The sequence below is a fragment of the Nomascus leucogenys genome, chromosome 11 (genome assembly GCF_006542625.1).
Source record: "Nomascus leucogenys isolate Asia chromosome 11, Asia_NLE_v1, whole genome shotgun sequence".
In the NCBI taxonomy this organism is placed as follows: Eukaryota; Metazoa; Chordata; class Mammalia; order Primates; family Hylobatidae; genus Nomascus; species Nomascus leucogenys.
In genome coordinates, this window is record NC_044391.1 from 26,652,830 (window position 1) to 26,679,446 (window position 26,617).

The 26,617-nt window shown below is 39.6% G+C and overlaps 1 protein-coding gene across 3 annotated transcripts in view; it reads right to left on the reverse strand.

Annotated features, from left to right (window-relative positions):
- The window catches only part of SLC25A13 (solute carrier family 25 member 13), a 204,686-nt gene that overhangs the window by 46,291 nt on the left and 131,778 nt on the right, over positions 1 to 26,617 (reverse strand). For 2 of the 3 annotated variants that reach the window (XM_012510470.2, XM_004089563.2), the window contains 7 exons: positions 25,249 to 25,387; positions 23,766 to 23,859; positions 23,468 to 23,552; positions 19,112 to 19,196; positions 18,463 to 18,621; positions 5,664 to 5,716; positions 4,236 to 4,316 (listed from right to left, as the gene is read on the reverse strand). In XM_012510470.2, coding sequence (XP_012365924.2) covers positions 4,236 to 4,316; positions 5,664 to 5,716; positions 18,463 to 18,621; positions 19,112 to 19,196; positions 23,468 to 23,552; positions 23,766 to 23,859; positions 25,249 to 25,387 — 696 coding nt within the window. Of the gene's footprint in view, positions 1 to 4,235; positions 4,317 to 5,663; positions 5,717 to 18,462; positions 18,622 to 19,111; positions 19,200 to 23,467; positions 23,553 to 23,765; positions 23,860 to 25,248; positions 25,388 to 26,617 lie in introns of all 3 variants that reach the window. The other variant, XM_003252527.2, reaches the window with a different exon arrangement.

The window sequence follows — 26,617 nt, forward strand, 5'->3', positions numbered from 1 at the left end:
CACTGGGTTAGGATGAAGCATTCAAAAACAAACATTTATACTGCTTAGGATATTCACAGGTAATAAAAAGTAGAGAGACATGCTTAGAATGAAAAACACCACTGTCAGGTGGCACTTGCCTTAAAAACAGTATTTGATATGTGGCTGGACAAACTGGCATAAACACATCATGCATATGGGAACCACCATTATGGTAGGAATCAGGCAGGAAACAGCATTAGGGTCCTACTTATTTATAGGGGAGTATAATTAAGATTACTCTTCATTCCATGTTTTCCCAACAGTTTTACTCTCACCAGTCCCTTTTAGCACCAGTGACACAAGCATATAAATTGTTTTTCCAACTCAAAATCCACTCAAAATGAATATAAACTTCTATAAACACCAATTATATTTACAACATGCACACACACATGTGCATCACAATGAAAAAATACCCTGGACCCATTATTAAAGGACCGTAGTTTAAAACATGTTAATTTGTCTTTCCAAAAATTACTACACAATACTATTACTTTCTATTGGTATATAAACAGTTTTTACTAAATATGGTTTTGTAAGACAGATGTTCATAGTTTTATGACTTTCTTTCTTGGTAATATTAGATTTATTTTCATGCCAAATAAATTAATCATCATATTTATATTCCTTCCTTGAAACTAGTCATTGCACCACTTGTATTCCTTACCTGGTGACTTTTTTTTTTAAGATAAAGGATCAAAAGCTAAAGATCCCAGGCTTCTCAAGATTTCAACCTAGATGCATATTACATTAGATATATAAAAGTCATACACTTACTTTGTTGAATGAAGCACTGCAGCCTACAGATCATACTGCATTACATACATTATTTTTTCTTTTTTCTTAAAGTAACAGCAAAAAAGCAATAAAAACAATATATTCAGAGGTAATATATCAATTTTCAGAATCACTGGGAACCTAACTGGAAGTGGCTAGTGGTAACAGAACCTCTGTCTTCTGACACACTGACTGAGAGTTTCCACAGTCACTAACACAGGTACTCAATCACATCCCTCTAAAGGTGCCAAGTTTTTTATCTAAGAAGGGAAAAGATGGAAAAAAAACAGAAGGTATACATATATAAATATCTCATGCAGGGAAGATTGAAGGTCCAGGTCTCCATCAGAACTCCCACAACTACAAGCCTAATTTAGAATGCAGAAACCCAATTTATGGAGAAAACACAAACCACAAAGAATTCTTTCAGATTTAGAGTTTGTAAACCCTAGTCTCAGCATCAAGTTTTGTCTTAAAACATGCTGAATGTATCACTACTGTTAAAGTGTGAATCTATAAAAATGCTCAGAAAACTGAAGTCAATTTTTTAACAGTGCTCTAAACTAAAACTAATCTCAAATGCAAAAAATAAGTTTAAAAATAAAGTTAGATATAAAAGTTAGCCCTTTTACATATATCAATGAAGCTGAAGATTATTTTTTAATCTCTTCAGTTACAGGCTTTATTATACCAAAAATAATAAATAAGAAATGGGATAAACTTTATTCCTTTTTAGTGACAATCATTTTTTCCCCTCCAAATTTACTAACACTTTCATTCTAAAAAATATATATACGATAAAACAGGCTGTTTAGCTAAACACTATGAAGTTATAAGACAAAGATCTCCCTACATACTTTCCTCATTTTTGCAGAAAACAGATCATAAAACAGAACAAGCCTTGTTCAAAGAAATGAGCAGCTTTGGTTACAAGTGCAAAAGTCAACCATATGAACTAATTCTCAGTAATAATGAAGCAAGGTGAGCTCCCCAGGGACTTAAAAGTCAACACCTAGCAATGCTTGGATGAACTAAGATGAGGAACCACTCATGTGACACAACCTTACAAAACCCTTTGTATTCCCAATAGGACAGATGAGGCTGTAGAACTCAGAACAACCCTCTAAGGTGTGTGACTGACTCCAATTATAGAGAAAACTTTGACAAAGCCTGCAAAGAAAGATGCTGCTGTTACTTAAAAAATGCATGGCTGGGCGGGGTGGCCCCATGCCTGTAATCCCAGCATTTTGGGAGGCTGAGGCAGGCGGATCACAAGGTCAGGAGATTGAGACCATCCTGGCCAACATGGTGAAACCCAGTCTCTACTAAAAATGCAAAAAAGTTAGCTGAGCATGGTGGTGTGTGCCTGTAGTCCCAGCTACTCCGGAGGCTGAGGCAGAAGAATCGCTTGAACCCGGGAGGTGGAGGCTGCAGTGAGCCAAGAGCCGAGATCACGCCACTTTGCACTCCAGCCTGGTGGCAGAGCGAAACTCTGTCTAAAAAAAAAAAAAAAAAAAAAAAAAAAGCATGTGCGCACACACAGAAAATGATGGAACCATCCACTCATCTACTCAGAGATCTAAAGGGACCTGGGTTGTCTGCTACCTACAGGATTGCTTACCTGAAAATAAACTCCTACTTCTTAAAGTAATGACTGGGGGGGGGGAAAAAGGCAAGGGAGAAGACTTGAAAAGCTAAGGACCACTGTCTACCTCTTTGAGATGAAGGATGGCAAACCTCATTTCACAGATATTTTAAGTAGCTGTAAAGCCTAAGTGGCTCCAATTTTAAGCCTGTGTTTAGATGAGGTTTGAAAAGGGCTACATCTCTTTACATAACTAGGCACCACTTCTGATGCCAATGTGCTTTGTGTTTGAAATGGGCGGCCGCATATGCAAAAACAAGACCACCTACAGATGGCACCTAGAAAATACGTGCCACAACCAATCTCCTTGGCACCTAGAGGTATGTGCAGGCAAAATGCTTTCATTAAAAAGAAAATAAACCTCTGGGCACCATGCCATGATGATTGCCAACATCTTGAGTAGTATCACATAATTAATTTTACATTTTAATTCTTACAGAAATCTATAATCATATCTTTTCAGAAAGTTTAAAATGTAACTTAAAAAAACAACAACCCCACCTGACCTACCAAAAAGCCCTGCTATATCCTGGGCCCTGCAACAACCTGAAGGACTAGGCGAGGCACAGCCTATGGATATACCTGTTCAAAAATTAGAAAACCTGCCTGCTCAAATGGAAACTATAGAGTTGTTTTAAATGGAGAGTACTTATGGAGAAGAGCAACTTCTAAAATTCTCTTTGATTATTATTGTGTGCCCTTTTTATTTAGGACATTAAAGGCTCCTTTTTTCCATCCTGAACGCTCCTAAAGTTACAGAACAAGGGGATCCTGCCTGGCCATCTCCGACAGGTCAGTGATCAAACAGAGAGTCAGGCAGTAGCCAAATTCCATCCATCTCTAAAGAATACCAGGAGCTAGGACTTCTTAGGTCCTGCTACATTTAAGAAACCATCGTTCAACATTAGATAGGACAATAAGCCCTTTCCACACAAATATTGCCCAACGTCTAAACTCAAGGCTCTTCAAGAAAAAAATTACTTCAGGAATACTACTTCCTGCCCAGAGTAAGCCAATTTAAAAAAGTGACTTAATCTTTTTTATAAGAAATAGGTTCAGATAAAAAAAAATACCAATATTGTACTGCCTGAGTGATCAAAGCCTGTTATTTAACCAATCTTATCTTTAAATAACACTAGTCTTTGTATAAGAGTTTAATTTACTTAAAGTATTTACATTCACATGAACAAACCAGTACATGAGATAAAACGAGACACAATGTTTTGCTGAGCTTCAGAACAAGATGCAGGTTGTTCATCCATATAAGGAAACAATCATTCCAAGCATTTTTGACAATGCAGAGCACACTCAGCCAGTTATTTCCTAGCATTGTTCTCCCAAAAGCAGTGGAAGCTTGAACAGCTGCTGCCACTTGCAACGCAAAGCCAAGCAGAGAGCTATGGTTGCTGACTTCAAACTACAAGTTTTAGTGCCTGACCCAGCAGAGGGTGCCATGAGGAAAGAATGTACTAAAAATTAACTTTAGAAAAGGTTAGCAAAGATTTTTCAAAGGCCAAACACTTCTGCCACAAATGACTTCGGTTGCAGAACAAACCATAAGCAATGACGAATTTAACAGGCATGACTTAACAAGCAGTAAGATCAGAAACATTTACCCTTCCACCTCTGGAATGGTTCACCTGTCTAGGAAAAGCCGAGGTGCCCTAGTAGACTCTGCCCTTGTGCAGGATCTGTGGTTAAACAGAAGCCTTAGTCCACACCTGTTGACCATGGTAGTGATATATATGTGAAACAAGTCTTTTCAATGTAGAGATCTTCAAAAGGTACTTACGCAGCCTCCAGCAAGAATTTCTGCTGCAAGTGGGACCGAACCATCTTTGTGCATAAATTTATCCCTCACAAAATCGTTCACCTTGAAGAAAAATATTTATAGAAGCTGATGAAAAACATAAAGAAAGTCATTAAACACTTATAAATATGCATCTGTCAATATATGCTATTTTTTTCTATCAGTCTATTGGAGTAATCATAAATTGCACAAATTAACAGATCTTAAAATAGTTTGAGAAGTACTCTTAATAGTATAATACAGTTTTTAAAAATGAAAAATATGTATGCGTCACTGATGTTTCAGGAGAAAAGTTAAATGACAAATGAAAGCCAAAATATGTTCTGCAATTAGAATAGCTTAAGAAGGGAGACACACTGACAATAATGACAACATAAAAACATATATCTTACAACTTAAAACTGTTTTATAAGGCTTGATTAAAAATCACTTTCAAGTCTTCTAACAAGAATTAATCTAAAACAGTACTCATCATGGAGATAAGTTTGGCTGAGCAGACTTTTTCAGCTTAGAAGAAATTCAGTATCTAAAAATTCCTCAAGGATTCTCAAAGAACATAAATTACATTAATTAATTAATATAATATTCTCAAAATGGTATGTACTACAAGAAATTTTAAGAAACAGTCATATCTTTTTGGCAGACATAGGCCAGAGAAGATTAGCTATCTCAAGGTCACATAACAAAAGGGTAAAAGAAGAATTTCAGGCTCCAAAGCTACAGAGCCCAACCTAAAGCTAGAGTTTTACTTTCTGGGGCTTTATGGCCTTAGTGATGCAAATATTTGTATATTCCACAAACGCTTAAACTGAATATCAACCATCTGTCAAATGTGAGCCAGGCACTGGGCAAATAATCTGATAAAGGATCAACTTCAACTAGAACCCAGATCCCTGCACATTTGGCTTTATAGAACACACCCTAACCATGAATCCTATAAAAACAGCAGATGCAATAGAAAGACATGCTCTGGAGTCAGACAAGTCTGATTTTAAATTCTAGTTCTCCCACTCATGATTTGTGTGAACACAGGTTGGCTACTTAAGCCCAATAGGCCTCAGTTTCCTTATCCGTAAACTGTGGATCATGCTTTGCTTGAGATTAAACCAGTAAAAGGTAATGTATGTCATGTGCCTAATATGGTAGATACTGAAGGGAATTTAGCTGCTACTGCTGTGATGACAACAATGATGGCAGCAACTACCAAAAGTTCTCAAGTTTATTATCACATTTTTGGATGTCCACTGCTAAATGGGGAATAATGAAAAAATGTGTGTGGTGAGTTCCCCTGCTTTCAAATTAGCTAGCACCTCTGAGCAAACAAACCTGCTGTTTCCTATAAGAATACCTGCTAGATTCTTGAGTATGTGCAAAATCCCTTAATAAGAAGCACCAACTCAAAAGACTTACTGTAAGTTTTATGGCCTTCTCTGGGGCAACTCCCAATAACTGTGGCAACAGACCTAAAAATCAACAAAAAGTAGAAGTATATTAAATAAATTAGCATTAACTAAACAAATCAACAGTTCTACAGAGGGGATTACTACTTAAAAACTGCTTAATCTCTGCTGCAATTTTCTGCTATTACCCTTAATGAGAATATTTGAAATGGAATGTTTAAGTACTAACTTCTAACAGCCGCATCAGGCCCAAGTACATTCCATCTCACATTCTGGATCGTTTGCACATTGGGTAAATCAACAGTATTAGTGATATAGGAAATCTCATTATTCCCCCAAAGTCTGCTCCTTCCCTTCTGCCTTCTAAATCAGTGGACCATTTGATTTTCTAAATCAAGGACCAATTTTGGGGAAGGCAGTTAGAACATTTAGTGGAGCTACGTATCTGGACTAAAAAATGTCATCATTTTCATTTGTTCTTCTTAAAGAAAAAAAATTTAAATCACAATTGTTTTTTCTTGGAAACACACAACAAGCTAACCCTGAGGGTAGGAGCATGTTGCACCCTGTGTCATACTTTCAGAGAGGTTCATGGTACTATTCTTCATTGGAAGTACAATTTTCTAATTTATCTATGTAAGAAGGTCCACTCACAGCCTCTTCTGAGGGACCAGCCCTGCCCACACTCTCTTCCTAAAGGAGCAGCCTGAGAGGTCACTAGCTTGAATGCCGTATGTATCCAACCTATAGGTGTGTTTTATTGAGTAACAAAAAGTTTCAAACATAATTTGACCTCCTAGTAAGAAAGATCAATGAGGCCAGGCACGGTGGCTAATGCCTGTAATCCCAACACTTTGGGAGGCTGAGGAGGGTGGATCACCCTGAGGTCAGGAGTTCGAGACCAGCCTGACCAACAAGGTGAAACCCTGTCTCTACTAAAAATACAAAAATTAGCTGGGTGTGGTGGCAGGCACCTGTAGTCCCAGCTAGCTGGGAGGCCAAGACAGGAGAATTGCTTGAACCCAGGAGGTGGAGGTTGCAGTGAGCTGAGATTGCACCACTGCACTCCAGACCAGGCAATGGAGTGAGACTCTGCCTCAAAAAAAAAAAGATCAATGAACACACTGACCTAACAGTCAGTTCATAGGCTCAGTTCTGACCGAACTGACTGACCCCAGGCCTCTTTCTGACATCCAAGCCATCTGCTCTATTGCATGAGGCTCCAACCTTCAGACAGAAACCATGCAAGGTGGTGCCCACCCTGCTTTGAGGCCTGTACCTCAATGAGGACAAGTGCCATTTTGAATTTTTTTTTTTTTTTGACAGAGTCTCACTCTTTTGCCTACAGTGCAGTGGCATGATCTCGGGCTCACTGCCAGCTACATCTCCTGGGTTCATGCCATTCTCCTGCCTCAGCCTCCCGAGTAGCTGGGACTATAGGCACCCGCCACCATGCCCGGCTAATTTTTTGTATTTTTAGTAGAGATAGGGTTTCACCATGTTAGCCAGGATGGTCTCCATCTCCTGACCTCGTGATCCGCCTGCCTCGGCCTCCCAAAGTGCCGGGATTACAGGCGTGAGCCACTGCGCCCGGCCTCCAGTTTCTATTTTTATTGCTCTACTGATACCATCACAATTGATAAAATTTTTTCTTTGCTCATAGCCTTATAAAGGGGGAAAACTAAAAAGATGAATACAGCTTCATGTTTTTGGAAAAATGGGAGAAAGTCCTTCATTGTGGAATTAAACAAGGATAAGGATGGTGATGTTAATGAAAATTTTCTTTAAAAGTGCATCATGTTTATTACATGCCAGGTACCATGTTACAAACTTTATTAACCCATTTAATCTTCATAACCACTCTATAGAGAGGAAACCAAGGCATAGAGAGATAAAGTAATTTGTTCCAAGTTACCTAGCTGGTAAGTGGTGAGACTGGGATAGAAGCTTACTAAAAAAATCTGTATCTTTATACACCACTCAACTCTGTGTTAATATGCAAATGTGTATCTGAATCTCACACCCAGCTGCATTTGTTCACTTATATAACCTGCCTAGATCCTATCAGCATTTGAGTTTGCAATGCTTCTTTTTGTTTTTTCTCATTTTTTATTTTTAACAAAGAGACAAGCCCTTATTATGTTGCCCAGACCAGTCTCAGATTCCTGGCCTCAAGCAATCCTCCTGCCTAGGCTTTCCAACATGTTGGGATTAAAGGTGTGAGCCATCTCACCTGGCCTGAGTTTGCAGCCCTTCACTAAGCAACTATAATATCTACGCCTGCTTCATCTGCAGGGTCACAGCTGACTGGACAATGTAAAACACCTAAAAGATTCGCAAATCAAGAGTTCAGCAACCTGAGCCTGCTACCAAAAATGGAGCTCGCCAATTAAGATGCCTTCCCCAGGAGGATGACTGACAGTCTTTAGAGACGAGGGGACAAGTTAGCACAGAAGCAACAGGATGAAAAGATGTCATGAGTGGAGCAAGGAAAGCAGCCAACTGGAAGCCATGTGTGTGCTAATGTCACAAGGAAGCAGAAACCATGAATAAGCAGAGGAAGTGCATTGGTGGACAGATGAGAATGTGGAGCAAAAGGAATGGAGACTCTAAAAAGAGAATGCACATAGCCCATGAAAGGCACACAGGTGGGAGCGCCCGTCCCCATCACCTTCGGGTCCCACTGAGGCCAGGCTCCAATGCAGCTCCTGCTCTTGGATCCCTGAGATTTCTACCTTCTTTCTCTCTTGTGTGAATGTTTATCAAAAGCTCCCCTAAGCTCTTGCTAGCTTGAGTGGGGCTGTGCTCTTTAGAATCTAAATGAGCTGAGGCAGCATGAGAAAAAAACGGGAATATGCAACCATTTGGGCAAAGCAAGCATTCTTATCCAAAGCAGGCATTCTCTCCTAAACTATACTCATGACACTTACTCACTGATCTTTCAATAAGATATCCATAATAAGAGAAGGCTTGGTTATTACCTAATAAAAGTAAAACATTAATTTCTACTAGTAATATGTGGGCATACACCTGTTTAAACTCTCTTTACATTTGAAATTTTCATCTTTCTCCCTGTATTCACGTCAAGTACCAAAATGTTTAGTTAAATATTTACTTGCTAGATGTATTTTTCTCATCATTAAATTGTAGACCAAAATTGTGGATGGGTTGAAAGCACTGTGATTTAAATGATGAACTCTTGTCTCCATAACTATCCTGTGACAGTCTTTTTAAGCGACTAATAAAAAAACAGGCCACAGAGCCTAATGACTACAGTGTTAGATACAATCACTTCAGTCAGCCTTTCAAACTACTGAAATTTATCCTTCTCACCATAAATTTAGTAATGCATTGTGAACGGCAAAAAACAAAAGGGAAAACCCTGTATTTAGGACTACAAAGAAGGCAACAAGTAGCTATTTGTTCAGCAAACATTTACCAAATGCCTTCTCTGTGTGCCTGGTACTGAGAGGAACTGGGATGAACACAGTGAGACTGATGCCTCCCCCTTAAGAAATTCAGAGTTTAGAGGGAAAGGGAATGCTAGTTGTCTCCACTTGCCAGATGGGGGACAAAACACCTAACAACAGCAGGTGCTGCATACCAGACCCCAGGGGCATCACAGGACTATGAGAACCCAGTGGAGAGAACCAGTTCTTCTGCCTGCAGGAGGGGAAAAAACATCAAAGAAGAGGAGATATTTGCCTTGGGACTTCAAGGATGAGCAGAGGTTCCCTGGAAGGATAAGACAATGAGCAGAATGGAGGGCAAGGTGACCCAGGCAGAGGAAACAGTTGGTGTGCAAAGGCACCAACATCTTAAGGCCATGGCATGGAGTCAGGGCACTGGAGGCTGTGCTTGGATCACAGAAGACCAGATAATAAATAACACTATTATTAATAGTAGTGATAATGACAACAGCCAATATTTGGGGAGCACTTGCTACATCCACATACTACTCTGTGTGTTTTATGTGAATGAACACATTTAATCCACGCAACACCTTACTTAGACAGTGGCTTTTGTTTTATCCACAGCAACTGGAGAAGAAACTGAGGCCGACTTTAAGGGAGCTGCCCATGGTGGCTCAGCTGTTTGATGGGGGAACGGGGTTCAACCCAGGCTGTCCAACTCCAGCCTGCGATCTTACCTGGTACGCTGCACAACTTCTCTCCCAGGCCCACTAAGGAGCATGCATCAAATTCTGTAGATGCATGGGGTGGCTTTTAGGGTAAAAAGTAAAGTTCAAAAAGTAAAAAGTTCTAGGGGCAGGTGAAGGATAGTTTGCAAGAGCAGAGACTTGAGGCAGTTAGAGAAACTAGGAGTTTAAAGTAATACATTAGAGGCCCCGAGCTTCCTTATATTAAAAGATTAATTTCAACTTGGAATAAAACCAAAGCACAAATCCATTCCTAAGACCTAGGCCAGATGCTGGCACTCACGGAAGCTGTTGATAAGAACCATTCTTGTAGTGACTATCTTCTCTGGTTAAACAGGAAAATGAAGGTGACTGGATTATAATCTGAGGCCCACTACAGATGTGGGCCTTGAAAACATTAGTCTTGGGTAAATGCTCTTTGTAAGAAGGTCATGATCTGTGAAACAATGAAAAGTCAAAGAGGTGGGAATTCCAAACTCCCTCCTTGTACCTTGACCTCAGAGGGAGGACAGGTAGCATGGCCCAGTAATGCCTAAAGCAGGGAGTCTAGGTGAGGCACTTCATCGCAACCACATTTAAGTCCAAAGTGCGTATATATCTGACATCTGGGTAACTCAGCAGAAAAATCAGGTTTCTAATATAAGATGTTTCTGTTGGGTCTTGGAAATTCACTTTAACCATTTGAAACAGAGAATGGATGTGTGTGTTGTTTCTAATTTGTCAAAACAGCAGTCCATCTTCCAACTGCCTCAAATGAAATTTATTAGTGTGGTTAGTTTTCCAATCTTCTCCTTTTAGTTCAGCTCCATCAGCACATATGGCAATGCTTCCTTGGCAACTCGACTCTACCAGAAGGCTGCTAATGCGAGAAAAGATTTACAGGGTACAGTATTAATGCAGTATTTTGTCTTCACATTTCATGGGTTGGAGATATAAATCACACTATCCCCTCTGAATCCAGTCCCTTGTGCAAACCAAGGAGCTGGAGGTGTGGGGACCAAGCCCAGATCAGGGGTCTCCAACTCAAGCTTCATAGGACATCCCCAAAAGAGGTTCCTGGGCCCACTGTGTTCAACTAGAGGGCTAGCATGCTATTCTTAAGAACCTGTTAGAAATACAACTGGAATTTCAGGGTTGGAAGGGATTATGAAAGAAACTCATTAATATTGCTGGCCTAATTTAAACTGATTTTAGGCTATTTCCAACGGGCTGGCAGCAAAATGAACAACCTAGGGCATGGGCTTTGGAGGTGGACAGACCTGGGCTAGAATCCTAGGTCTGTGCATCTTTCACACTGAGTGATCTTAGGTAGTTATTCTTTGAATTCTAGGTTCCCCGTTGGCAAAACAAGGGTGCTAATTACTATCTATTGGTTTATTTTGGTAATTATATGAATAAGTGTACAAAGAACCAGATACTATTTACCTCATACATTATGTATTCCAAAAGACATAATGCTTCTTTCTACCTATCTTTTCAATACATAGCCCTGATTTCTTTTGTTTGCAAGAGGCAATTCAGCCTGAATCATGTTCACGGTCCACCATTAGCTAAGGAGTATCGTGCTGTGCCCATGACATTACGCCTATCTTAGAACAGCTGTCCCCAAGCAGTGACAGCACATGTGGTCTGAAAGTGTCCAGGGGCCCTGTATACTTTGGGCAAGGTAAAGTAGTAGCACAGACAAAACAACACATTTCAACTATGTTATTAAGCTGAAATAAAATATTTTAGTTAAAAACTTAAATGATCCTTAACCTCTGCTGACAAGCAACTTTCCACAATGTAATTTCTACCAGGTGACAAAAGAGCCAAGTGATTAGGAACATGGGGTCTGGGGCCAGGCTGCTGAGCTTCAATTCTGACTTTGCTATTTGTTAGCTGTGTAATTGTGGACGAGTTACCTAATATCTTTGTATCTTAGTTTCCACATCTGTAAAATGGGAATAATCATGATGCCATTTTCACGGGGCAGTCGTGAAGATGAAATGAGTTAATACTCACAAAATCCACAGACCAGTACCAAGTGCAGGCAGTAAAGACTATAGAAATGGATTTTTGTTGTTGTTGTTGTTGACCTTCATCATCACTATCACTTATTCTTCCTCTTCCTCCTTCATGGAAACTGGAATCCAGAGAGGCTCAGCAGCTTGTTTCAAGTCACTAACTTCTGAGCGACTATGTAGTAGCACTCAGAGTGGAATTCAGGCCTGCCAGTACTGTCAAATTAGGGCTCTGTGCTCCTTAATTCTCTGCGGTATCCAGTTTCCTCTAACAGACTTATTGCTCCAACTTCCTCCTCGGCCCTGGAAAGGCATTTCTTCCCGACTAGACTGTTCTGAAACTTTTCTCTAGGCCTCAGCTCAGGCTGGGCCAGCACCCTGCCCTGACTGACCCTTTTACACAACAAAAGGATGGTGCCCATGTAGCAGGCATCCACATCATGCTTCCCCTGTCTCTACAGATGGTGAATATTAGACTCCTTAAAACCTCGAAGGCACTGAATGTCAGAGCCAAGCTGTAGGTTATAACCTGGTGCACCAGTGAGAGCAAGAATACACTGGGAAGAAGGCGCAGGGTCAGGAGTGGGCTGAAGCCAGGCTGAGCGGCTACTGTAACCCAGAGTGGCCAGGGTGCCAAAGGACCACGCTGGGCAACGCTAGCAGGACCACAGAGGTGGAGGGGCTACTACCAAGGAAGAAACTTGGTAACTAAGGCAGTAGTTACTAGTTCTATCTCAGCATAGAACTGGGACAGGGACCAGCCCAACCCGGAGAAAGACAGCTGAGAGCATCTAACAGAGGTAGAAGGTATTCAGGGCAGAGATGAGCAGTAAACTTTGGCAGGAAAAATTAATCCAGAAGACACCCTATTCCTATAGCTGAAGCCACAGCCAGCACACTGTTGTGTTATCTAGTTTCCACCTGGTGGCAACCCCTCCGATGTCAAATTCTTACCCTTCTGACCTCACTATTGAAACCAGAACACTTGTCCCCATCTTCCCTGAGAAACCCCTTTGCTTTCAACATCAGATTAACCTTCATTCTGCAGCTATCAGCACTTTGTGTGCCCTGCCTTAGAGCTTTTATTCCTGCTCCTGTTGCCATGCCCTTCTCTCTTCACTTGCTCAAGCATTCTTTCCTCCCTCCTCCTCCTCATTTGTCTGTCTGCTTTTGACTCAGATTGCCCCTAGGCAGGAGGCATTTCCACCTTCCCAACTACACTATCCCCTTTCAAAGCCTTCATTACAACCCAATTCTGACAGGCTCTTTGGGCTGCTACCCCAAGGTGGCTGTACAGTGGAGCTGGGGAAATAGCCAGGGACAAACACAGAAATGAAGATTTACATGCCAGTTTATCTAGGTTAAATGTTTTACACTCAAAATTTCAAGCACTGTCTGTTATCTTAGCTATGGCTCAGGATGCCTTTGGGAGACAAAGTGTTAAAACATAAAATCAGTGATTATGATTATGGTCTAGAAAAAAATCAGTTCCTCAACTCCTCTATTCTGGGGCTTTCTAGAAGTAAAGAGAATTGGGGAAAATGATCAGATACTCCTGCAGTTTTTCACCGTAGTACATGAGAAGGTTCAAGATCCTGGTTATCTTTTCTTCATCTAAACTATTTCCCTCCTGCTGAAGTTTAATCTATCTCCCTTGTTTTAGTCTCAGCAACAGTAGCTGGTTATAAATTATCATTCTTGAGGTGTGGAACTAATTCATTCATTAACCTCTTCTCTAAGATACCTACACATCTATCTTTTTGTCATATTTTTCCAATTTTCTAAGGTCATCAGTTGTTACTATAGCACTCTCAAGCCTCTAACAATTCTCTCATCCACCTTAGATCCAGTGGGTGTCATCTTAGTCTCAGATTACAATGCCCTGTGCTCACTAAAGTTAGCTCACTGTAGATATCTGGAGGTTGGCTAACCCAATACATGATCTGTTGAAATCTTCTGCTCATTCTTATGTGGCTTCCTATAACCAAATACATGTCTTCTGATCTTTTTATAACTTAATGCTCTAAATGAAAATGTGCAGAAATTGGCCAAGAAAATAAAGACTCAAACCTATCCATTTTGCAATCATTAAAAGTTTTGGTGGACATGGATGGACATGAGTGCAGTTCACAGATTAACTGTGGTTTGTTCCAAGATGCATGTGTTCTTAAGTAATGCAAAACAGTCATGGAAATTTCAATCACTTTATTTTGGTGCCAGAATTTTAAAGTTTATTTTATCCACATGAATTATGCAAGAATGAAGAATCTCACTGTGATTCTAAAGAATTTGGATACTCCCTTTTATACTACCATCAACGATAAGGGACCTGGCTTAAACTAGCTGCCTGCCAAAACTTCCCTCTGCAATATAAAAGTATCAATAACTCCCTGAGATATCACCACAACATCCTCTAGATGTCACCTTGAGAACATTCCAGGATGGAAGATGACTGCTTTGTACTGCACAGACAACTTGAAATAGAAATATTTACAACTCTGCAGCTCGGATCAATGGGCTGATTAAAAAATGTTTATTTTTTTTTTTTTTTTTGCCAGTTTCCTCAAAGGTTAAGCACTGCTCTAAATTAAGTTTAATTCATAAAATGATCTAATTACTCTTTCTGAGAGATTTTCTTTAGGGTTTCTCCCATCAATAGAAACAAAAATCTTCCTCTAAGAAGTATTTCTGATAGACCCTGATTTCTCTCTCTCTTTTTTTTTTAAATTGAGCCAGAGTTTCACTCTTGTCTCCCAGGTGGGAGTGCAATGGCACGATCTCAGATCACTGCATCCTCCTGGGTTCAAGCGATTCTCCCCTGCCTCAGCCTGTAGCTGGGATTACAGGCCCGCCACTATGCCCAGCCAATTTTTGTACTTTTAGTAGAGAAGGAGTTTGGCCATGTTGGCCACGCTAGTCTTGAACTCCTGACCTCAGGTGATCCACCCGCCTCGGTCTCCCAAAGTGCTGGGATTACAGGCGTGAACCACCGTACCTGGCCGTATTTCTCTTAACACATCTTTTTCCCCAACATTCTCCCAAAACATTTTCCAGTGTCTAAGGCTGCTCATCTCATCACCTGAAACATCTGAGGGAGAAGACTGCAACAAAGTTTAAAAACAGAAATTATTTATTCCTGGAACATTAAGAGCATTTAATTATGGATGATTACCCAATCAACTGTTGTTCTTTAATATGCCACATCTATAGCAGGCCAATGACTGACTCATTTGGTTATGCCGGTCATTCAAACCATGCAAGTTGTCAGGTAATTCATTAAGGATTTCAAATACCTGAGCGCATTAAATCACTCTGAAGACTGGGGAGGAAACAGAGAAAGAATTTTGCAAGTGACTTCAGGAAGACCTGGATTATCTCAGGTGTGATTTCCCTTAATACAAGACAGGCTTGGCCTGGGGGTTGGATTTTCAGAAATAACAACAACAACAACAACAACAACAACAAAAATAGGAAAATTCGCCATTTTCTTGTTAGGAAAAAAGTAGTTTGCATTGCAGAGAAGGTTTGCAGAGCCAGACTCATGGGATTTTTAACGAGCTCTTTTCCAGCAACTAAAACTTACACAAAAATAGGAAAGAGGCTCTTGGAAATAAAGAAAACAGGGAGTTATACCAATACATGGAGAGCAGGAATTAACCAATTCACACCTCTCATGACTCTCTGAGGCACATTTCTATTGAAGAGCACTGCTAGGCACTCTCTGATGACTACCAAGCAACTTCCACAACTGTTCTGATGCAGCCAGCTGCGGGGGAGGCAAAGAACAAAACAAGTTGCGGTGGAGCACTACAAGAGTTCTTTTAAAATAACCTTCATTCTAACGCCACAGGGAAAGGCTTTTAAATGCAAAAACAGCTTCTGATATTCTTGTTATAAGAAAAAGAGATATTTATTAACCTCATAATAACATCGCATGCTACAAAAACACCTTCTTTGAGGCCAGATGCCAACTTTTTTTCGAAGTAGACACAAAGGTAATTTTAAAGTAGGAGAGAGATCTTACGACTGCAACATTCCCAAATTATCCCATTCAGGAAATATGAGCAATTACATAGGCCTTGATAGAGAAAAATTATACTAAAAACTATGCTTAATATTTCAAAACATGTATAAATTAAAGATGTACTCTGATACCTTCTCAAATATTGCTAGGTGAAAGCATTAATAGCAGCAATACTATATTTTCCTAATTTAAAAGTAACAGTTTTCCTCTGGAATAATATAATTTTAAAATAAAGTTACATTTTATGAGAAATGTAAAAAGAATCACATAAAGGTATTTCATAATTTGACTTTGTACATAAAGGTGATAATACTGAGTCTCAGAAATATGTCAGGTCTTTTTTACTTATATTGTAATTTTTTAAATTAACAACAATGGTTTCCCATGAGTTACCTACATTTTCATCTGATCTCTCTCTTACCCAATAAGCACTTACAAATATGCAGTTATATACAATTATTAATTATTGATGATGTACAAGAAACCAAAGAGAACTGATCTTTGACCAATCAAGAATAGGAACAAGTCATTTTCAGGGCAAAGTTATGTATCATTATTATTTTAACCTGAACTGTCAGTCATCTCTTTGCTCTCAAGATGATCCAAATTACGGAATGGGATTAAACAAAAATTTACAGTAAATCTTTTGTTTTAAAATGGTTTACTAGAAAAGACATCAGGAAGAAATGCACACAGGTGACTCCTAGAAATAATCTTATATTCACACTCTACTCGTCATCCTGACAGACAGCTCTGTCTCTTGCCCTTAGGGTCGGGGCACCCAAAGATAAATGGCCATTTTTAAACCAGGAAAATGGTGAAGAGCTGCCACTTGGGTGTTTACAGTGAGCCTCTGTCTGTAACTAATACATTGACTTACTACTCCTTCCCTGAGAAGTTAAAAGCAGTCACTCCCATCTTACAGATAAAAGAACTGAAAACGGCAAGAGTGGAAGCCTCTTTGCATAGCTCACATTAGCTCAGCACTCAGTACTCAGGCACACTTCTAGTTGCCAACAGTACAGGTTGCAAAAGGGAAATATAGATGTAACCAAAAATCAGACCTGCCAGGTATGGTCAAAGATCGAGAAAAAGGGACTCAAAATAAAAAATCAACTTAAGCAAATTAAAGACACTGAGCAGTGTTGGGAAGTGTTCTTACAATTCTAAAGGCACCCTTGACATTGAATCTAATAGCAAGAAAAGCCCAAAAAGTAATTATGAAGCAATGCTCAGATGTCTGCCCAGACCTGACACTCAAGTGATTTCCCTTCCAAAAACCACCCATATGGACAGGTAAGGGGGTCAATTTTGCCTGACTCACTGCAAAATAGGAACTGTGACATTAACCTTGTACTACTTGGAAGCCATTTCATTTGCAAAGTTGTTGTCATCAGGGAAGAAAAGTATTTCAAATAGAAGGCAGTGACCCTGAAAGGGTCATCATCAATCACCTGAGGTCAAAGACCTTCCAAATTGTAAGAAGAGGCAGGGGATAAGGAAAAGAGGGCAGAGCAAAGATCAAAAGGCCTTTGATGGGGGCTATCTACCTACACAATAGGACCTGCAAAATGGAACTTCTCTGGAGTTTGAAACTTTCTGCTTCTAAGGTGAGAGGTTTCAAGATAGGTTTATCCTTTTTGTTTTTTTTTTTTAACTGGGGTAATTAATTTGAAGACTAGAGTCAGCAGATGGCAGAAGAGGCCCAGAGGCACAGGTTTCCATGTCTGCCAGTTTCACTGTCCACCTCAGCAGAGTACTAAATACTATTTTCTTCATCGAGAGCACTAGTAGGGGAGAGGAGGGAAGACCCTGCCAGCTTTGCAGCTGCCAAATTATAAAGCAGCTGAGCTTGAACTGCCTTGTGATACTGTATTTTAACTGATGCAGAAACACTTTTTCCTTCTCGTAGAAGGCAATCACCAAAAGAACAGTTGAGAGGTCTCCTTTGGCCAATGCCAGTGGAAAAGCAGTCAGGGTCTGTGGGATCTTTTCCATCAGTGATGACATACTCTCTGCTACTACTTCCATTGCTTAATGAACCTTAGATGGTTAAAGACAAAGGTGGAGACAGAAGGATTACCTGTTTCAGGCTGTCTCAGTTGGGGGAAACCTTGGCTAGAGGGGTGTGTGAATCAACTCCACTGGGTTGAGAATCAGATGAAGAAAAGGGGCAACTTTAATTCAGGATGAAGCAGCAAAAGAGAGCTCTACTGAACCCTTGGTTATCTTTTTTGTGGTATATTCCAGGAAAATCATGAATCCTGAGTAGGCTTTGTCCTGGCCCCAGAATACCTTTCCCTGTTAGCTGGAGAACAGAGTACTTCAAGGATGCAAACAATGTGAGCCTTTCAAAAATTCACGGAAGATGCTTATAAAAATAATTTATTATTTTAAGAAATAAAACATACAACAGAGCACTATAAATAACTTTCAGAGTATGGGCTGTTTTGATTAGCCAAGCCCTAGATGCCTCTAGCCTACTCCCATTAGCATGGATAACTGAAAATCTGCTGTATTTCCATTTTAATGCAGTCTTGCTAATTCATGTCAGGCACTAAGATGAGAAACCAAACCTCTGAATATTATTTCACCTAACAGGTATTGAGCATGTGGCACTAACCTCTATACAGTCCAAAGAAGCCTTCATAGCGTAGCACTTTCTTAAAACAGTCAAAGCTGTTTTTATACATGAGTTCTCCCACAAAAGAGCCAGTTGATCGTTGGTTCTGCATTCGAGTTTTTACAAGATCGATAGGATACACAGCAGTGGCTCCAACAGCTAAAATTAAACAATATCATTATCTCAGAAGAAAGTAAGATAGGTCAGAAGAAAGGAGAAGGTAGTTAAAGTCAAGGAAAAGACTGAGAAAAGAAATGTGTTTTGAATTTTAAATACAGATTTTATAACAGTACTACCTTTCTTATATCTTTAATAAACAATTGAGGGTTTTCATTCAAGTATTCCCTAATAAAAGGATGTCATAGATATTTTAAATTAAGGCACATTGCTACAGCCCAACCTCATTAGTAACCTGTCTTTGGAAGGCCTGATCTGCAGATAAGAGGAAAATGCCACTTGTAAGTCCCTGATCACATGCAGGTATGGGAAAGAGTTCCCTTTGCTCTTGCCCTACTTCATAGGTAGAGACTGATAACTGGCATTGGGAAAGACGAGAGAAGACTTTGTCCTTTAACATTTCAAGATGGAAAATCAGAGAAAGATAATAGGAATAATAAAAGTGAAAATTTTGCTCTCATCCATGACTAACCTCCAGCAACAGAACCCAGACCAAACCTGTAGGCCGACTCTGCAACTTGTAGAAGAACTGGTCGAGCTGAATCGCCTGAGGCCTTCTGCTTTGCATGCACAGGAATCAGAGAGCAGGAAAACAGGTGATAGAAAACAAGATAAAACAAAAATGAGCATACATTAATTTTAAACATTATTCACTGGGTTCTAAATCCATGATACAACTAAAATGTCAAGGAAAAAAGTAGGAATGGATTTCATAAGTTCTTATTAATAAAAAGTTTAGTGCTATTAATGTTTAAAATCAAATTTCAATATAATCAAAACCATCCTTTGACAAAAATGATGTTATAAGCCTATTTTCAAATTCTCATTAAAAAAAACGCACACTTAAAAACATGACTGAGGCCAGGCACGGTGGCTCACGCCTGTAATCCCAGCACTTTGGGAGGCCGAGGCGGGCAGATCACCTGAGCGCAGGAGTTCGAGACCAGCCTGGGTAACATGGTGAAAGCCCATCTCTATAAAATAACACAAAAATTAGCCCAGCATGGTGGCATGTGCCTGTAGTCTCAGCTACTCAGGCTGAGGAGGGAGAATCACTTGAGCCCAGGGGGCAGAGGTTGCAGTGAGCTGAGATCACGCCACTGCATTCCAGCCTGGGCAACAGAGCAATACTCTATCTCAAAAATAAAAATAGGCCGGGTGTGGTGGCTCATGCCTGTAATCCCAGCACTTTGGGAGGCTGAGGCGGGTGGATCACGAGGTCATGAGATTGAGACCATCCTGGCTAACATGGTGAAACCCCGTCTCTACTAAAAATAGAAAAAAAAAAAAAAAATTAGCTGGGCGTGGTAGCAGGCACCTGTAGTCCCAGCTACTTGGAAAGCTGAGGCAGGAGAATGGCATGAACCCACGAGGTGAAGCTTGCAGTGAGCTGAGATTGCGCCACTGCACTCCAGCCTGGGCAACAGAGACTCTGTCTCAAAAAAAATAAAACAAAATAAAGTAAATAAAACAAATAAAAACATCAATGAGACATCATTTTTCATCAAATTGGCAGGTTTTTGGTTTGTATGTATTTTTGTTTTTGTTTTAAGTGGCAATACCCAGCCTGGCAAAAGTTGATAACAAGCCTTCTCAAATTTGCCATTAAAGCAAGTATAAATAGAGAGATGTTTAGTAATATACACCCAAACCCTTAAAATGTACATAACCTCTGAAGTAGAATAGGCTGGGCGCAGTGGCTCACACCTGTAATCCCAGCACTTTGGGAGGCCGAGGAGGGTGGATCACTTGAGGTCAGGAGTTCGAGACCAGCCTGATCACCATGGAGAAACCCTGTCTCTACTAAAAATAAAAAATTAGCCAGATGTGGTGGCACATGCCTGTAATCTCAGCTACTTGGGAGGCTGAGGCAGGAGAATCGCTTGAACCTGGGAGGCGGAGGTTGCAGTGAGCCAAGATCGCGCCACTGCACTCCAGCCTGGGCAAGAGGAGTGAAACTCCGTCTCAAAAAGAAAAAAGTTAGGATAGAAGATAATCATGCATGCAACAAGCTACAAGATTGTAGCACTTAAAAAACATTTGTAGTACTTATTGGAAATTTCGATTATTTCCCAAATTTTTGCTCTTTAAACAAAAAGAGCAAAAATTTGGGAAATATTCTAAATGTCCAATAATGGAGGACTATAGCCTTTAAAAATAATAACTTTAAAACAAAAGCCTATCATTCAAAATGATACTGTAAAAGAATATCTGATATTAAATGTTCACAAGGAATTATAAAAGAAAACACAGGCTAAAAAGAGCATGGTAGGTAGATAGGTATTTGTCATATGATTCTTTTTACCTATTTAAATGTTTGACATATTTCCTGGTAATTTTTTTAAAAACAATTTTTAAGACTATATACAAAATGATGTCACTTTTTATTAAAAATGCTTGTAAGATGTTTACATATATATGCATATAAAATTAATACTAACATTTTGCCTCCCTACCACCCAGAGATACTCAAAACATTTACAGTAGCTAAAACTAGGTGGCTGTATTACAGTTGATTGTTACTTTTTCTCTTTTTTTGCCCATCTTTTCTAAATTCATACTTCAGGTCAGTCAGTCATTGTTTTCTGGTTCTTTTGACCTATTATCCTTACAGTATTTTTGATACCAGAACATTTCAGAGTGTTGCACTTCTCTGTCTGCATAAATAAAACAGTAATTTTATGTCACAGAGAGTTGTCAAATGAGGGTGACATATAGTCAGTGCTTAATAAATACCTGTTGAATGAATACATACATTCAATAAAATTTGTTTTTCAGAATCCATGATAATTAAAATCAGTGAACAATGAAAATAATCAGCAACCCCAGCTATCAACCCACTGAATTTTAGTTGCTGTCAATGTAGCACAATTCTAATACAATGAGATCATTTGGAATCTCCTTCAAAGTCACTTAACTAAAAATAGCTTTACATAGAAATATGCCTCTTTAAGATACAAAACATTTCTTCTGCAAATTCTATGAGTTGTTTCCAACTGTAGGCCTATATAGATGGAAATCAATAGTACCTTCATTTTGACAGATGCATCCAAAAGAGAAGCAATATTTTATTTACAGGGATATAAATATGCAATACTTAGAAATGTTCTGGCATCAAAATAATGAGTGAAAATACTCTGAAAATTATAGGTGGGGGAGGAGGGATCTACCACCATTAATTCCTCTCCTAAAAAACAAATGAAATCCCAGACTGTTATTTAACTTTTCCAAAGCCAGCACTGTAGCATGTTCTTGAAAAGAGACAAAACTCTGCTCCTTCACTCCTCTGTCCAGGATAAATGCTACAAGTGCTGCACAGTGCTGGACAGGCAGTGCTGTGCCCACACAGGTGGATGACCTCCCTTGCTTGAATTTGTCGGGCCCACTAGGGTTCATGCAGTAAAAAGCCTATTCCAGGTAAGGCCATTGTGAATTGCTCTAAACCTCTAAGCGGCAGCCAATCATTTCCTGCTATAAATCTCATCAATCTGGTCTAACCCTTTATGGCCAGTATCAACAAGCACCCATCATAAACTCTCAGAAGCTGCAAAGAGCATAAAGGAAAAATTGTGGGAAGCCGCAGCCAGCTGAAGAGTAGGAGGGATCTAAAAAAAACTTCTCTGCTTCTCTTAATCCCCAAATTTCTACAATAGCTGGTGGCATACAGACGAAGAGATAATCATCTCCTAAGCAGTGTTAAAAATCAAAGGGAAGGGAGAGCAGTGTTGCTTCCACCTCTACACGTGATTATAGTTCTTTCTCCTACACTCAGAGAAATCGGCTTCCTCTTTTAAGCAAGGCCAGCTGGTTTTCCAGAGGTGCTCGTTAGAATTTACTGAGCACACACCCACTACTTTGACTTGCACGCTGCACACAAAACTCACCGCTACATTTGGGTGGGAAAGAGCTAAAGGAAGGGGGCCCTGGCTCAAGGTCTGACAGTCCTAAAAGTGTAGCCCGCAGCAACCCATTATGGTCACACTGGCGTCTCTGTATAAACCCAGAGCTCTATGCCAGAAACTATGAAGTCTCACAGGATTCAGAGATGGCTCTGCCTAAAAGGAGAAATTTTTCTAAAAACGACACTCGCCTGTGAGTGGATTTATTTTACAAATACCATTTATTTTACTAACACATGCTATGAAGGCTTTTCTTCTCTAATCCTGATCTACAGAAAGCTGGGTAAGAGTTAAAGGAGGAGGTTCCATGTCTTAAGTTTCTGACTCCCACGACTTCAAGAGTTTGGTTTCTGTTAACCATAAAATAAAATTTAGCATTCCTAAAATTGTTTCCACATAACTTATGAATCCTTTCACAGAGAAAATAGGTCTGAAAGCCTTTAAACTGTAACTCCAGACTAAACAAAATTATCTCATTTTGATATTCAGAAAAACGGAAGGCATGGCAGTTAGACGATGCGCTGATGAAGGGCTGCTCCACAGAGCAAAGACGGCTTTCATTTAGCAACATGCAGCTGCCGACAGGCACGGTGACACCAACACGGGATTCCTTGGCTACATCTCTCAACATGAGACTTCAAGAAGGAAGGAGGAAAGACCTCCTTCATGTTTTCAGAGCGTTAGGCTTCTGGTGCAGTTAGGAAATCACTCCACCTTAGCAAGAAATGAGCAAATGCCAAATATCTGTTTATCACACCATTTCTAAGCAGTTTCTCTTTACAGCCTTTAACATTTATTGAGATTTTTGGTGCAAAACAGAAAAATGGTTAAGTCAGATACCAATGCCACAAAGACAACTGCAAGTGGAACAGGGTTGGGGTATACTGCTAGGGAAACACCAGAATGCAAGTTTGCTCCTCTTTGCTCACCTGCCTCTGGGCCTCAGCCAAGTTAAAGGGCAGAGTTCCCTCTTCCAGAGGAGCAATCCGTTCAATGTCTGCTAAGGTCATACGTCTGTAGGGGAAAAACAAACACAAGCAACAAATATACCAATTTATTACAATTTACATTATAAAATTTAAAAACACTCCTTTTTTCATTTCTCATATTTCAGTATAGCCTTCAGTTTGGCTTCTTTTTCTCCTGATTGCTGCCCTCCTCTTACCCCCAACTCCTAACCTCCTTTTATTAAGCTAATTAAAAAAAAAAAAAAAAAAGCCAACTTACCCCCTTGGCTCATATAAATCTGCTAACTGAAACAAGATGTCAACTTCCATGGGTGTAACCTGACCAAATTTCTGAGCTGCCAGAACAAACTCCTCTGTATGGAAGAAAAGTTAAAAGGGAAAGATTCAAGAAGAAATAGCCACTAAATTCAGCATTAACTCAAGGCACTGGAATGAGTGAATATCACAACACTTTATTATTATCATCAGTTGTAGAATTCAAGTCAATCCAAATAAGGTAAGAATTTTTGCAGTTCTTGCATTCATTTGGAAAGCGTGTGCAGAATATGTTCTTGAACATACAGTTTAAAAGCTTGATGTCATCTGATGTTATTCAAATTGCCAATCAGAGAAAATAAGGTATCATATATGAAACTTCATATGCATAGGTCCTAGGAGGGGAAGTTATATTAATCTAATTAACTGGTTAAATTAGGATTATTAATTATATTAATTTAGGTGGTTATATTAATTAAGCTGTGGAATTCCTAAGGGAATTCTGATATTTTTTTTTGAGACAGTCTTGCTCTGTTGCCCAGGCTGGAGTGCAGTGGTGCGATCTCGGTTCACTATAACCTCCGACTCTTGGGTTCAAGTGATTCCCCTGCCTCAGCCTCCCAAGGAGCTGGAACTACAGGTGTGTGCCACCACACCCTGCTAATTTTTATATATATATATTTTTAGTAGGGACAGGGTTTCACCGTGTTAAGCCAGGATTGGAGATCTGCCTGTCTCGGCCTCCCAAAGTGCTGGGATTACAGGCGGGAGCCACCGCACCGGCTCTGATTTCTTTTCTTAATCCCATTACAATGCTGACAATATCCTTTTCCAAGCCTACAGATCAACTTACACTGTCACCAATACAACTTTATGGAATTCCTCATATACATCTGAAGGCTTCCTTAGAGGTTGCCAATTTAGCTCAAGTTGCAGCAAGATTTGAAAATATTTAAGAAACTTTACACGTTTTCCTTATTCAAAGGCTGTCTTCAGTTTATTTACTTATTTATTTTTGGGATGGCATTTCGCTCTTGTTGCCCACGCTAGAGTGCAGTGGCGTGATCTCGGCTCACTGCAACCTTCGCCTCCCAGGGTCAAGCGATTCTTCTGCCTCAGCCTCCTGAGTAGCTGGGATTACAGGTGCCCACCACCACACTGGCTAATGTTTGTATTTTTAGTAGAGACGGGGTTTCACTCTGTTGGCCAGGCTGGTCTCGAACTCCTGATCTCAGGTGATCCACCCACCTCGGCCTCCCAAAGTGCTGGGATGTCAGGCGTGAGTCACCAAGCCAGGCCCAGTTTGTTTAAAACTTGGTGAAGATTGTTTTGTTTGTCTGATCAAAGGATGAAAAACACACATGTTATCATATGGTTAATATGTGTCAATGGGGCAGAAAAATAATAAAGTACTAGTTGCCTTCTTCACCCTAATAATAATACACCACAATACTTGCAGGCAAGAATTCAGATATATTCTCACTCACCCTTAGTCACTTCAACATCTTTCCTGGTGCCAGCCAGAGTGCTGTAGATCTTTCTAATGAGTTCCATGTTGTTAAGGAGCGAATTAAATCCATTAAAATAGGAGAAACTAACTTGATGGGATGTGGTACCTCCAGCAGCCTCAAATAAATTGAAAACAAGAGAGAAGAAAAATATACAAAAGATTTATAGATGATTCAGAAGTACGTACATCTAATACTAGTTTGAAAGTAATCAAAAATGCATGTACAAGAAGAAATTATAAGTATTTTTCTTTTGCATTAAAAAAAAACTATAAATGATTTTTAGAAGCAACTGCAACTAATCATGACCAGAACTTGTACTCTCTGTACACAACTCCTAGAAAACTAAATAAATACATGTGTAGGATTATAACAGGACTAGTAGTAATTTAGAGTTCAAATTTCAATTGGAAATGTTTTATAAGTTGGTTTATTTCATCTAATGAGCAAATCTTAAAGGCTTAAACATGCAAAACTATAAGTACATATGCACACGTGTGTGCTTATGCATGAAAAACTGTATTATATCAATGCAAACATACTATGAAAAGTGGTCAATGTAACATTAATATCAAGACTTGTCAAGTTACTTATAACCAGTAATAAATAATCATTTAGGTACAGACTTTACATTGGTGGGATTTCTAGCAAACAAGCATATTATGGTAAAATTATGAGATGCCATATACTTTCATGGGGGGTTAAGACTAGTAAAAATTCTGATATTCAGAATTTTTAAGAAACTATATTTCTTTACAGGGGACAAGGGAAACAGACAGAATGTCCATTATGAATGAGACTTCAGTTTGGAGTTTCAAATTCTATCCTTCCCTAACAAGGCAAAATATTTTTATTAGGAAAGCACTTCTTTACAAGGCAACAACCACATAAATCTTCACTTAGTAATCATTTAAAATAGCTGACATGAAAGTTTAGTATGGAGTAGAGAAGGGGGCGCCCAAGAAAAGGAGTTAGATTAACACAGTGCCAGAATGGAAAAGGCCTTGTCGGAATGCCATGTCTCTAGAACTAAGCACTCAGGGGAAGAAAGGAAACTGAAAGACTACTCTGAGTTCCTGCCTATGGTAAGCATTGTGGGAAACTCAGATGATGGTGAAAACAGTATTCTCCCTGGGATTAACAAAAGAAGAGTTACCACTGGGTATTGGTCCTAAAACTGAGTTATTACCAAAATCACCCAGAAGCTTTACAAAGTTAGATTCTAAGACCTCATCGCCTATAGATGGTGTATGATAGGCCTAGAAGAGATCTCAGAATCTGTAGTTTTAATAGTTTTTAGTGGTGATTCTGGTGCTCCACGAGCAGGGCTTAAGAACCACCACCACAG